At 38.8% G+C, this 13067-nt stretch overlaps 2 protein-coding genes across 2 annotated transcripts in view; one reads left to right on the top strand and one right to left on the bottom strand.

Annotated features, from left to right (window-relative positions):
• Positions 1-3927: 3927 nt before the first annotated feature.
• Positions 3928-7443, bottom strand: slc25a47a (solute carrier family 25 member 47a). Its single transcript, XM_030771909.1, has 6 exons — positions 7366-7443; positions 7176-7219; positions 6899-6970; positions 6626-6802; positions 5285-5549; positions 3928-4903 (listed from the first exon to the last, which is right to left on the bottom strand). The coding sequence occupies exons 1-6, from the start codon at positions 7400-7402 to the stop codon at positions 4590-4592; spliced, it is 909 nt and encodes a 302-aa protein (XP_030627769.1). The 5' UTR covers positions 7403-7443; the 3' UTR covers positions 3928-4589.
• Positions 7444-8778: 1335 nt separating this feature from the next.
• The window catches only part of slc25a29 (solute carrier family 25 member 29), a 5640-nt gene continuing 1351 nt past the window's right edge, over positions 8779-13067 (top strand). Inside the window, exons 1-2 of the mRNA XM_030770368.1 lie at positions 8779-8809; positions 11818-11861. Coding sequence (XP_030626228.1) covers positions 8782-8809; positions 11818-11861 — 72 coding nt within the window. The 5' untranslated portion in view covers positions 8779-8781. The remainder of the gene's footprint in view (positions 8810-11817; positions 11862-13067) is intronic.

Below are 13067 nucleotides of genomic sequence, written 5' to 3'. Positions count from 1 at the left end.
ATATGGAACAGTGCCTCTGTTCAAAAGCAGTGCGTGAGAGTACCCTGACAGAATTATTACAAAAAAAAAAAAGAGGAAAAAAAACGAAATAAACAAAACAAAAAGCCCATTTCAAAACTCCATTCTGTCGTCCAGTCTCTATCGAGTAATTCCAGTTGGAAGAGTCACAAAGGTGTAATAGTGTAACATAAACACTTAAGGCCATGGATAGATCTACAAATGGTCCTATTGCCAACTTTCATTAAAATAACCAAATTGTATGCCAGAATGCCACAAAAGGCAAATAACACTCTTTTATTCATATCGGAAAGATTGGCGATATTTGGAAGCTAGAATTTATCCTCATCAGATTGAGGCAAAAAGGGTGACCATTCAAGCATTTTTCAAATACATATTTGACTGAGCCCACGGCACATCGGGTGTTTTCACCACTTTACCCTTCAGGTTTTGCTGCTCCGCACGCAACTCTTCCAGAGAGAGCTCTGTGCCGTTGTTGGTCAGAAGCTCCTTGCGGTACATGCTTTGAACTCGACCCTCCGGATTGTCCTGCCGAGTAGCAGCAGGCTTCACTGCAGACAGAGCTATGTCCACTGAAGTCTTGGTTTGGCATGACACTCTATGGCAAAATAAATAAGTGGGAACTGAATGCCTCAAAAAAAATATATATATATAACAAAAGCAAAATGGCGTTTATATATGGATAGGCAGATATGTGTCTATGGGTGTGTTAGATGATGAATGCTTTACAATGGACAGAGTTGATGTCCAAACAAAATTTAGCCCAAGCCACTGGGTTACTGGGTTCTGTACTCACTCTGATGGGTTTTTACTGATCTCCTCCTCAGAGAAAGCTTGGAAAGTTGATTTGCTGGGAGGGAAGACTGTTTCAGATGGGGAGATATGAGGTTTATGTGACATCTGAAATCGAAAAGGACAAAGTTTTGCACTTATTTATCCTCTTTGACAGATGTATTACTGCAGTGAAACATTCAGGTCAGAGGCTCCTTAAAATTCCTTAGGTCAAAAGACAAAAAAAAAACCCAGACAAAATCATGAAATACTTCATATTAAGACAAGCTAAAGCGACAGTGATGCTGAAGAGAAGTTTCTAATTCCAGACTCTATGCCACAGCACTCTAATTAAGACATTAATATTTGTCCTTCCTTTTGGCAGTAGTTAACAGTCCAACACCTTCATATCTAATGTTTATAATGGGTGATTCAATCGGTCAATAAAGTTAAGAGTTAAGCCAAATCATTTCATATACATACCTCATTTTCTTTGAACATGGTGGTAGATGGTGCTGAAAATCTCAAACGTGAGGCCTGATTTTCGTGTGAACCTTGGCTGCGATATTCCGGTTCAGACAATCGTGAACTTAATGTACACACTTTACCTGAAGCAAAAGGCATTTTAAGTTTTGGACTCAACTGGTCAAATATTATGAAAGAGAAAAACCTCCAGACAGACAGGTGAAGAGAGAAAAACAAAAGTACAAACCAGGAAGTGAGGGTTCAAATCCATTGATCGGTTTAAGCACCTTCATCCTCCCTCTCCGTTTCAGCTCAACTATTGAGTTCCTCTGAGAAAATTCAACTTCCTTCTCTTCCAGATCCTGTTTTGCTGTATCCATTTTCTCTTGCTGGAACATATTTAAGGCACGATTTCTGATAAGATAATTAGCAAATTGGTAAAAATGAACACAACAGAATTTATATATTTTTAGGAAATACCTGCAGAGAAAAAGAATAATATACATGAAAATACTAAATTCCTAGTATTTTTAAGAACTATCTGACTTAACCTTAGTTCTAACTGTGAGCATCATTCTAATTTTGCAAACATCGAAGCCTCGTTTTGTGCCAATGCTTGAAATGGTCCAGGACCAGGAAGGTGAGGATATGATGTGATATATGGAGCTCTATGCTGGTGTGATCTTGAACAAATCACCTTAGTTAGTTGCTCTATATAGGAAGGTAGCTAAATGAATTACCGTGAGTATGGCGCTCTAAAAAGGGCCTAACCGACTGAGCAGCTAGATGACTTCTTTCCGAGTAAATGGGTTCACATACACATACATTCGCTGTAGCTGCATTAACAATGGAGATCAAGCATGTAACCCGACATCCATTTGAATTAAAGTCTGGCATATGATCAGGTAACCATGGAGCTATGATGGGCAGAAAAATTATATTCTTACATCACATCATAAAGGTATAAAAACTGATTGTAGTATCATTAGTCACGGGACTGTAAAGCATCGTTTGTCTTTCCATATGGATTTCTCCGAGTTGCACTGTGGCAACCACTCTGTTGGCCAATCAACACCAACATTTTACAAATGCAATCCTGAAAACAAGATGTAATGATGATATTAGTGCCTTTTAAGACCACAGATTAAACCTATTACGTGCATATTTATTCAAGCCATTTTCTCACGTCAGATGTTTGCTGTTTTTCAAAACTTGAGGTTGTCAAAGAGATTATTAAGAGCAAATTACAGTAGACGCGACCAGAATGTCAAAACTGTGCCACGCTCACAAGATGCGTTTATTTGTTCAGTTGGTTGTCAAGCAATAAACAATTAAGTTTAAATTAAACTGAACCATAAACTCTGAAACCTGACAGTTGGTCAGCTTGTTAGCCACCCAGCTGACTAATTTGAACAGGAGAAATAGCTATTTGAATGGCTACAGCCTTCCTGGTGGTAAGAAAGTTAAATGGTAAAAGGAGAGAACGTGGATATCCTCCATTTCTGTAAAATTAGTTCATTTACATGTTTGACCATTTGACAATACCTGTACGGACCAGTAATTTCAGTCTAGCACACGTCCCTTCCAACAAACGTTTCCCAATACAGATTCAAACATATCCGCGTAATAATGACGTCACGTTCAAAGGCCGTTTGCTCCGAAAAGTGTTTTCAAAATAAAAGTGGCCCATTCACCAGAGAGAGCGCGAGAAGGAGAGAGAGCATTACAGTGATACATAATTGTTTATTTATTATCCATATGTTGAAATCTGTTTTTGGAAAAGAAATGTGTCTAATGTACAAACACAGAGGGGAAAAAACACTTTCATCCATTTATTATTTTGATTTCAGACTTCCTCCCATTAAACATTCAGAAACCATGCAAACTCCATGGAGTTAAAAACTATAAAATAAATAAAATATAGTAACAATGTTGTAATACATAATGTAGGTTTGAAGACTGATTTCTTCATTTTAATGGAATACATTTTTTTTGCTCATGTTTAGTTCACAATATTATACAGCATCATTGACAAAGCACTTCACTCTGTAAAATATTCTTTTATTCCAGCTAAATAGTCTCAAGGGGATGCACCTGCTGAAACACAAACTTTTCACTGAGCTAAAATTTTTATATCTGATTCTTATTTAATAACATTATGTACTTTGGAATGGCCAAAGGCCCTGACAATGTCCTTGACAATATCCTTAGCAACAACATTATCCAATAAACAACACTTTAAAACTAATCAGCCAAAGTGATAAAGACTCACTACAAATTATACAATTTTCTTGTGTGTGATTACGCTGCTTGTACAGATATAATTTTTGTTGTTGCCATGTGAATGCTTTGTGATTGCTCGTCGACCAAATAATCTGGATATTTACAACCTCCCAACATGTTGACTCTTGTTGTGACGTCTAGTATGCATGAAACTTTTTTGACCTAAGAGATACACTTCATATGTACAATATACTCTATCATGCTCAGACAAATCAGTTGAGCAAAGAAAGCAAGCCGAAGACATTTAGACTCTTTTTGACTATTTAATGTCCTCTCAGCTATCAAAATGGCAGCAACTTTTGATACTAAAGGCTAAGCTGACCACTGCATCAGCCTTGCCATCCCCCAAATCTGAAGAGAGGAAGGGAGATGAATGCAATGGCAAAAAAATAAAGATATCAGTTTGATATTTAATGGCTCTGTGTTCAGTAGCATCTTGAGAAATAATATTTAGACATCTATTGAAAGTTCAAAATGAACCCTGACCTACGTAAATGGTGGCATTTTGGGAGCCAAAGGGGGTGTTAGGGACTTTTTTTGTCAGAATTGCTTCCTTTCATTGTTCATTTTACCATCTTTCTTTCGACAGTCCTCATTTTTTCATCATAATGTCCATTAAAAGTTTAATGTCATAAATATGTGTACTTGGCTACAGTCTGCAAGCATAAGGTGCCACATGGTTACGTAACAGCTAGGGCCTGATGACTTACCTAATTGGCTTTGAAAGTTGAGAGGAGCCATAGCTAGGAATATAGTTTTCTTTCCTTTAGGCAGCAGAATAAGAAAACTATAAAGAGCACAGTGATGAAGAAAATGGCCTCTCTTCTGGTAATTACCTATCTTGATGTTGAATCATTCAGAGTAAACATTCATCTCTACACTTCTCCCATGCTCCTGGAGAGACGATATGCTTATCTATCTCTCTCAGTAAGCAAATGATTTACATTCATGACTATACGGTTATTGAGACATGGACAGCACATGGTAGATCATTTTTCTGTGCGTGATCAACTCGCTCATTCAGCTCAGTGGTTACTACCCGCAGTGTATTGTTAACTTAATGGTTTGGTTTCTGACACATCTCCCTGAGAGGCTGACCTGAGAATGCGTACTGTAAGCTCGTACATGGCGAAAACCACCATGTTGACAGGAAAGGCACGCAAACAGTTGATGCCAAGGCTTTTGAGGAAAACCATGGGTCCCTCAGCCCGCACTGTCTCCCTGATGCAGTGGAGGAGACCCCTGTACTTTTTCTTCTCTCTGGCCCCGTCCATTTGTAATCGAGCTTTTATCACATCCATGGGGGTTCCAACAGCCCAGCCAGCCATCCCAGCCACACCACCTGCCAGCAACACTGTAGGCCATTCTGAGAAAGAACAGACGTGTGACATAGCATAATTTAAAACCTCTCTCACCTCCAGGATCAATATTGCACATACTTATTCGAACCGTACACGTTAATAAAATGTTACCTTTTACTCACTTTTGAGACAAGATTACATGAATTTTTTAATATTTTCAAAATCAGTATCTTTTCCCTTTTTTTTAATTAGGTAGTTCTGTTCATTCTGCCATATAAGTGGATATGACTGCCTACAATACAAACTGACTGATGTCTGACTGAAGCCAAAACCAGAACAGCAAACCTCTGACTGGCTCAACGACCTAAGTTATACACTGTATGTAAAAATGAATCTCTAAAACAAAATGCTCTCATTGAAGTCCCATTTAAATCCACCAAGCTGACCTGGCTGCCTTTGCCCGGCTGGAGTAAGCTTCTCACACAGTGTGATGTAGGTTAGGAAGTATGTGGCATAGGAAGGGCCATCTCTAAGTGCTAAAGGGAGGGCTCCTTTATAAAGTCCCAGTATGCCTTCTTCCTGGGCAATTTTCAGAAGACAGTGGACAGGACCTCTGTATTTTGGTTTAGGTTGATGAATGCCGCTCTTCATGGACTCTGTCTGGCACTGCAAGCGAACTTTAACTATGTCTCCGGGAGCCATTACTGAAATCTGAGGAGGAAGGTAGACACAATAATTCATATAATAAACCACAGAGACAATGCGTTTGTTTACATTTAAAAAATTGAGATTTACATGAATACAACTAACAAAAAGATACAATAGAGAAAGACAGAGAGACATGTATCAGTTCTGTGGAACGAAATCAAACAAATATTTAATAATGAATGTTAACACAATATAATCATTAATGAGCTGCTTTTTGCACTCATATCAGCTGAACTACACTGTGGCCTCCAGTGACCTCTTATCTCTTTAGGGTATTGAAATTTTGTAATATTCAGTGACATAGTTTTGAATATGTAAAATCCATTTGTAACCCATCACAATGCAGCAAAGGAAATAACTCATGAGAAATACAAGTGTTTAGCTATTGTAGTCTGGATATTCATACAAAAAAATTAATTAATACATAGACGAAAAGCAAATGATACCCATGAAAGACGTGCATTTTAATATGTACAGTATTTTCCCCTCTCTGGTGCTGACAATGACATAGATACCAAGGGTGTAGCTTGGCCTTGAAATCTGTATTTATCTGACTGAACAACAGTTGCTCTGGACACAGTAACTATTTTAAGAAGGGTCTGTTCTACAAAGTGTTCCTCTAAAAATGAAAAGAAATCATTTCTGATTTTGCTGTTTTTAATCCACACAAAATGACAACCGGCTTTTAAAAAACTGTCCTTAGGATTTGATGATATCATTTGTCGTACATGTATTTTGAACAAACCTGAGGTACGGAATGCAAAGTCTAAAATGTAAAATGTCACATCTGTATTCCCTGAGGGCTTTCCCAAAAAAGTCTGTAACATGTTTCAACAGTTACACAGATATAGGATATCTGTTATTCCGTGTAGAGCTGTCAGTAAGCCCACCAAAAGACAATATCTATTTACCTGGGGAAAAAAAAGAATTCGGTCAAAACACGCTGCCCCCATAGTGCGTATGTGGTTTTGTTGTTCTTGTTATGCAAGGTGTATATATTGTTTTCACATAACACTATTACTCACGTTTCGGCAAGACATTTACCCGAAATTCTGAATATAATATGCACTTCCACTTACCTGAGCTACACCCCCAGCAAAACCGGACATGAGGATATCCAGTTTTGTGTTTGGAGCACCAAATCCACGGAAATGACTCATGCATTGTAGACAATTTCTGTAAGTGCCAAAAACCACAGACGATGTCATGGACACAGTGGTGACAGGCAAAGACATCCCTTTAAAGAAGCCACGTGCCTAAGAGGACCACAGACAAAAGTGAGGAACCATCAGAATAAAACGGAGCCTCTTATCATGTTGTTGTATATGCTGCTGAACAGGCACTGTTCTTACCCCCTCGTTTTTGGTGGTTGTCACAAAACATTGCCAAATCCCAGTGAACTGCCTCTGGGTCTGAATTCTAACCTGCAAAGGTAGAAATTATTAAATCCGTATCATATGGAAGGCGGGTAGCTTAGAAGCCCTCTGTTTCAAGGTCAGCTCTAGTTTTGCATAAATGGTCTGACTGTGCTGTCGGGTGTTGAAACACATTCAGGACAGAAATAAACTTCTTGCAGTTTTAAATTTTCATATCCAGGTTCTTATGACAATGACCTGAGACAAAACTTACTTTTACAGTGTCTAAGGGATAACCGACTGCTACCCCACATGCCCCTGAACAAAACAAAAAACAGAGGGCAAAAGGTGTTAAGGTAACATAAATGTTTTTACACATTGCAAAATATGTGACACAAAGAATATAAAATAATGACTGTCACCGCAGTGCACAAATTGAATCAAACTGACAGTTTATGGTTTACCTCCAATAGATCCCGCAGCAAAGTCGGCGAAGTGCATCTCCTTACGCCAGAACGAATCTGACAAAATATTATTAATACATTGCACGTTTCCTCAGTGTTTTCATTCAAACTATCCTCGGACAGAGCCACACGTCCGGCCGAGGCAGGCAAAACTACTTTAATATGCTTTTTGAAATTGTGGTTACGGTAACCATACCTATCTTGTTTCGATTTTGTAACCAGTCCTATCCTCTCACGTGGTCACGTTGACGACACATCACGTGCGCAGTTTACAAGTTTAGCAAGCTGAATCTGTGGGATGCCTGAATGCCCATTTTTACTGGACTGTAAACATTAAACGCGCTGCAAAAACACGAGAAATGTTTTAGATATAAGTGGACCATTGAGATTTATAATGGACAAGCCTTGCCTTAACGGCATAGTTTGTCATTTTCTTTCTAATGTCCTTCATAAAGAAAGGCACTGTCTTTCTCCGTTATTCGCTTTTGTAGCACCAAAATATTAGTTCATTTTCTTGATGCTGATGCAACCCGAGAACGTTTTGATGTAACCGTTTGCCACCAATGAAAACAAAAGTTCACTTGCCGAGGGGGGTGTTCATGGGGAGTTGTTTTCTTTGCTGGGCTGCAATTGGATAAACGACTTCTTTACGATGACGTGCGCACATGCTTCTGATGGCATATAGACAGAGACAATGGGAAGGGAGTAGCAGATAGACAACTTCTAGTAGGAAATGGTCCCACATGTGAAGAGGGGAAGTATAACCATATAAGGCGGCGTGAAACATGGGAATGACGTCAGATTGTATATAAACTGTTTTCACATATCACTAATTTACCGACAATAAGGTTTCGAGATAATTTGCAAAGACCTTGTTTCAGAAATTACTTGATTTAAAAACATGGCTGAGGACGATTATTTCACCCAGTCGACGTTGCCTTTGGGATATATATACATATTAATATCGTAGTACCCTCTCCTGTTATATTACACATATCAAACACACAAAGATCCAATCGTTGCGGTGCTGAGGAACCTGCAATTTATTCGGCTCCGCCTATTACATGACGGAACTTCCCATTGTAATCTGGGACAGTTAGCTATCTGGTCTTTTCCTCCATTCTGTCATCTCGCCTGGTACGAAAATAGACAGCGTCGCAGGTGGGCAGTCTTTGAAAATTTCCACTACTGCCTATCGAAACAGCGTAACGTTTGAGTTGTGAGTCTGTGGCTTCTGCTTCTGCTAAAAGAGGGCAGATAGCTGAGAAAGAGAGAGTAAAAAAAAACTGACTTTGATAAGAGCATCCCTATACATCAGCGAAACCTCTAGTGCATCGAGTCTCTCGTCAGTCGTTCGATTGACAAGTCTGAAGATCAGTATTTGGACTTTTGTTGGACACAGTCTGTTGGAAAATAATGGACTTCATTGCTGGCTGTATAGGAGGTAAGAACCGCGGCAAGACATATGAAACAAGTATGTTTCAAGCTTGCTATACGACACAAATTATGAGGTTCCTATTGGTTTACACGCCGGTGAATTCGTGGCCCAGTTAATTCTTTTAAGCCTGAGTAGCTGGACTGACACATCCCTTCCTGATCACGTCCACAATGTCTGTACCAATTCATATCGCTTAATTTATCCAGAATTGCGTAAATGCGTTAAGTACTATGTGACGTTAAAACTGTAATATGCCCCAAAATATTACATTGCGTACCTGGATTAAGGTGTGGTAGATTTCACTTTATAGCACCCCTTCAAATGCACCGTATTTAGTTAAATCGTTTACAGACCTTTAGTACCCAAATGCTGCAGTGTACCGGTGAATTCAGCAGTAATGTCTAGATTTGTGCGGACTTTTTCTGAAGTGTCACTGGGCGAAGAATATGGACAAGTTGACGTCCTGTGACAAATATTAATAGTTGAATTTGAACGATTAAATTGTATAAGCCGCCGTAAAGTCTTATATGCTAACTGGAAGAATAACTCGAATAATCATGCTAATTTATTCAAAGGTTGTGCATCTAGTAATGCTATAACGCGGTGAAGTTGTTTTTTATTTACTTATTTCTTGTAAACAAGAACATCTATATTTTTTCCTCTTCGAACGGAGCAGATGTAAGATTATCAATAGTCGTCTTGGCCTTTCTCAGCGCTGCCTTCCAACCAAAAGCATCTTATTCTGGAATGTCGTTAGGGTTCGGTGCTGGTCAAGGCAATGTTCTATTCATGGTGGATTGAATAACGCTAGCTCAGATGTACACTACAGTGCTGAGAAAGTGTGAGAAATCCGATCAGATGTTCGTTTGCTATGGTAAGGTAGCTTCTGTGTATGTGGGCAATTCATGGGAAAATAATAAAGCTCAAAGACTTATTTTTGAAACTTAAAAAGATGTACCGTATGTCCCTAAGTCCAAGATTATCCATCCAACTTGTACATAATATATTTCTATTTTTCCCTGCTATCCTTCCTTGCACCAGAGAGTTCTCTTTGTATATCTTTTTTTTTTTTTTTTGCAATGCAAGACCAGTATTGGCACTTGGTTTCATAGACAAAACCAAAGTCACATGTTTCCCTCCCACAGGGTTGTTTTGCTGAGATGTTCTGACATCTGTTCCAACACGAAAATCCTTAAAGAAAATCTATTAACACCAGCAAACACCATCCTGCCTGTTTTTCATGTGAAAGTTCACAGAATGGTGGAGCTAATGTCAACATGCTTAAGGGTTCTTAGTTTACATTTTAACACTACAAGTTAAACACTATAGTATAACTTTTACAAATGGGTCACAAGGACCACTTTTGAGTGAAGAAAACCACAGTGTAAATCAACTATAGACCCATCCCATGCTGCAACTAGTATACTACAAAACAGTGGGATTTTCTCCAGTGAGACAAAAGACCACCAGACAGGGTTAGTAAATCTAATACTATGGTACTCGTGCGGATAGAATATAAATGTTAATGATTAAAGAACAGACTTAAATTTACGTTTATTAATTCTGCAAACACTGTTATCTGTGGTGTTTTATGGACCAGCTTTCAGCTGTAACAGTTTATTATTCTATTCAGCCCCATGCCTGTGTGCTTTGGAGACACTGTGTTTTTCCACTCCATTATAAAGGTTTGGACCCAACTATCAGCTGATAAATAAACTGGCCAGATGGGTGCAGTAGGATGGAATTAGTATAACCACAGGAAACAGAACAGAAACAGAAATGGTGTTGGACGAACTTCAGTGACCCCAAGTCAGACAAGCTACTTGTGTTGTTGTGCAAATAGCATGCATGTTTGCCATGTAGTGCTTGGTTCCAGGAAGACTGCAGTATAGTCCTCTCCCATAAAAAGAAGAAGTATCCACACACCCCTGCGACAGCCAATCACAGTGTTGTAGGCTCGACACATAAGCCAACCATGTCATGCCTAAGTCATCTGTCAAATGAGTTTGCGATGTAAAGTTTTAAGGAAGTCTAAGTTTACCAAAATCCTACCCTCCTGTTCTCACTTCCCTTTGCCTGTAGTGGTTACAGAAAAGATCTGGAACTTTTAATCTCACTTTGACTTTGTAGTGTAATAATCTTACATTATTACACTACATTATACACTACATTATACACTACTCACACTTATTCAGCAAGTATTTATAAAATAAATGTATCAACCAGAGCACTATCTCTTTACCACTGGTAGTTTGCTAGAAGGTTTTTTTCTTCTTGTTGTGGGAGTACTGGTATTTGTCAGGAAAAAGCGTTTTATGAAGTCTCAGATAATTGATCTGTGCAGATAAGAACGTCACAGTGTCATTAATATGGGAATAGTCTCGAGTAAATTGATCGAACCGGTCCTCTGATTGTTTGGCCACATAATGAGCTAACGTGTACCACAGTGCTAGTTTGACAGGCTGAAAGGCGAAGATCACATTACAGTAGGGGAGAGCACACGGTCACATGGAGCAATGCACGGTGTCAATGGCATGGCGCACATGAACATACCAAATCAGTCGTGTCACGCTCGGACAAACGCAAGGGCAAGTCCCCTGAGTACAAAAGGCACTGTTCGTTTCTCCTCTGAGGTCACAATGACTGAAGATTTAGAGGCTGGAAGACAACAAAAACACACAACAATGAACAAAACACGTTACAGGTTCATTGTTATGGGTAAAGACCAAAATATATGTCACAAAGTCTTCTATAGCAATATCAGAAAATGAATGCTATGTCCATCCGTCTCTACCAGCCATTGAAACATGAGTGAACTTGCTTCAGCTCTAAAACAGACAGAAATAGATGTTGACAGGCTACAGGCCACAGGTCTCAAATGAACCGTTCCCTCACTTTTACTCTGTGTTTATGTAATAGGAGAGATGAATCTCATGTTAATTAATTGCCCAAGTCCTGCTCCATCTCATCTCCAACGACTTTCTCTTCTAACTCCTCTTTTCTCTTGTGTTCAGGTGCTGCCGGCGTTCTGGTGGGACACCCCTTTGACACAGTAAAGGTGATTATTTTATTTGTAGTCCACCGCAGTTTTTTTTTTTTTTTTTCTTTTAAATGGCTTACCTGACGTGATAAGTCTGATAAGTCTTAAATCTGACTTTTTCTTCATCTGGTAATTAGAGAAAATGAGACAAAAAAAAAAAAAATGGATCTGGCACATAATACATACACAATAAAAACAACTTCACTCCAGTCTCCATTTCCTTTTTGTTTACCTTCCCTCATCCTTACCTCACTACAAACGTCTGCATTTGGATCCTAAATCCAATTTACAGACTAATATTTTTAGGTCAGTCTCGTGTGACACACCTTCCAGTGTTTGTTTACGTCCACAGGAAAGCACTCTATGAGGCCAGTTTGTCCGCAGCATTTTGTTACAGGACTTAAAATCTTATTACACACACCAAATGACATCTTAATTAATCATTTTCAGGATTAATTGTAATCAAATTGTAATTTTTTTTTATTAGCAATTTAATATTCTTAGAGTGTAATATGAAATCAGAAAAAAAAAAAATGTATAAATGCTAATGCTGTAAAGCAGTAACAACATTCATGACATTAATAATATTAATTAAGGAGAGACAGTAAGCATATTTGGAACTGCCTCCACACGTTTACACCTACGTGTTCTGCAACATGACAGCTTTTTTTTGTACAAACCGTGAAAAGTGTTGCAGGAATGCGACTTGTTTGTACATCTTGGCCACGAGCCGTTTGTATTTGGCTTTGAGCTGCCACTCAGTTATATACACAGAAATTCATCCTGCTCTAAAGAATGATCTTGGGAAACGCACCACACAACGTAACAAATCGCTGTGGGCATCACATTGAACGCAGTCTGTTTTGTAAGCAGAGTTAATATTATTTCTTGAGTCTTTAACGTAATGTTTTAGGTGTGCGTTCTAATGTTGTAGGAGAGCTGTTCACTCAACAGCACTGAAGTCTTACTTTGTTTGTGATGAGGGATAAACTACTGTACCTCTTCACAACAATGTATCCTAGTAAGTATAGTCAAGGTCAGATTTCTCTCTCTCTCTCTCTCTCTCTCTCCCTCCCTCCTTTCTCTCACTTTGTTAGCCTCACTCTCTCTTGCTCTTTCATACGTCAAACTCAGCTGAAGCACAGAATCCCCCGTTCACACCCAGTCATGTCTGTGTGTATGATAATGATTTATTTATTTTCTACACACTACTGTCCTTTCTGT

The sequence above is a fragment of the Chanos chanos genome, chromosome 4 (assembly GCF_902362185.1).
Source record: "Chanos chanos chromosome 4, fChaCha1.1, whole genome shotgun sequence".
NCBI classification, from domain to species: Eukaryota; Metazoa; Chordata; class Actinopteri; order Gonorynchiformes; family Chanidae; genus Chanos; species Chanos chanos.
Note: the sequence above shows the minus strand (reverse complement) of the source record. Positions and strands in the feature narration are given on the sequence as shown.

What these genes read in the sequence shown, in the direction of transcription:
- slc25a47a (XM_030771909.1), bottom strand. Translation starts at nt 7,402, where the DNA reads ATGCACTTCGCCGACTTTGCTGCGGGATCTATTGGAG. An exon ending in ATCCCTTAGACACTGTAAAA is followed by an intron (nt 6,971 to 7,175) that starts GTAAGTTTTGTC and finishes CTACCTTTGCAG; the next exon opens with GTTAGAATTCAGACCCAGAG. An exon ending in TTGCTGGGGGTGTAGCTCAG is followed by an intron (nt 5,550 to 6,625) that starts GTAAGTGGAAGT and finishes CTTCCTCCTCAG; the next exon opens with ATTTCAGTAATGGCTCCCGG.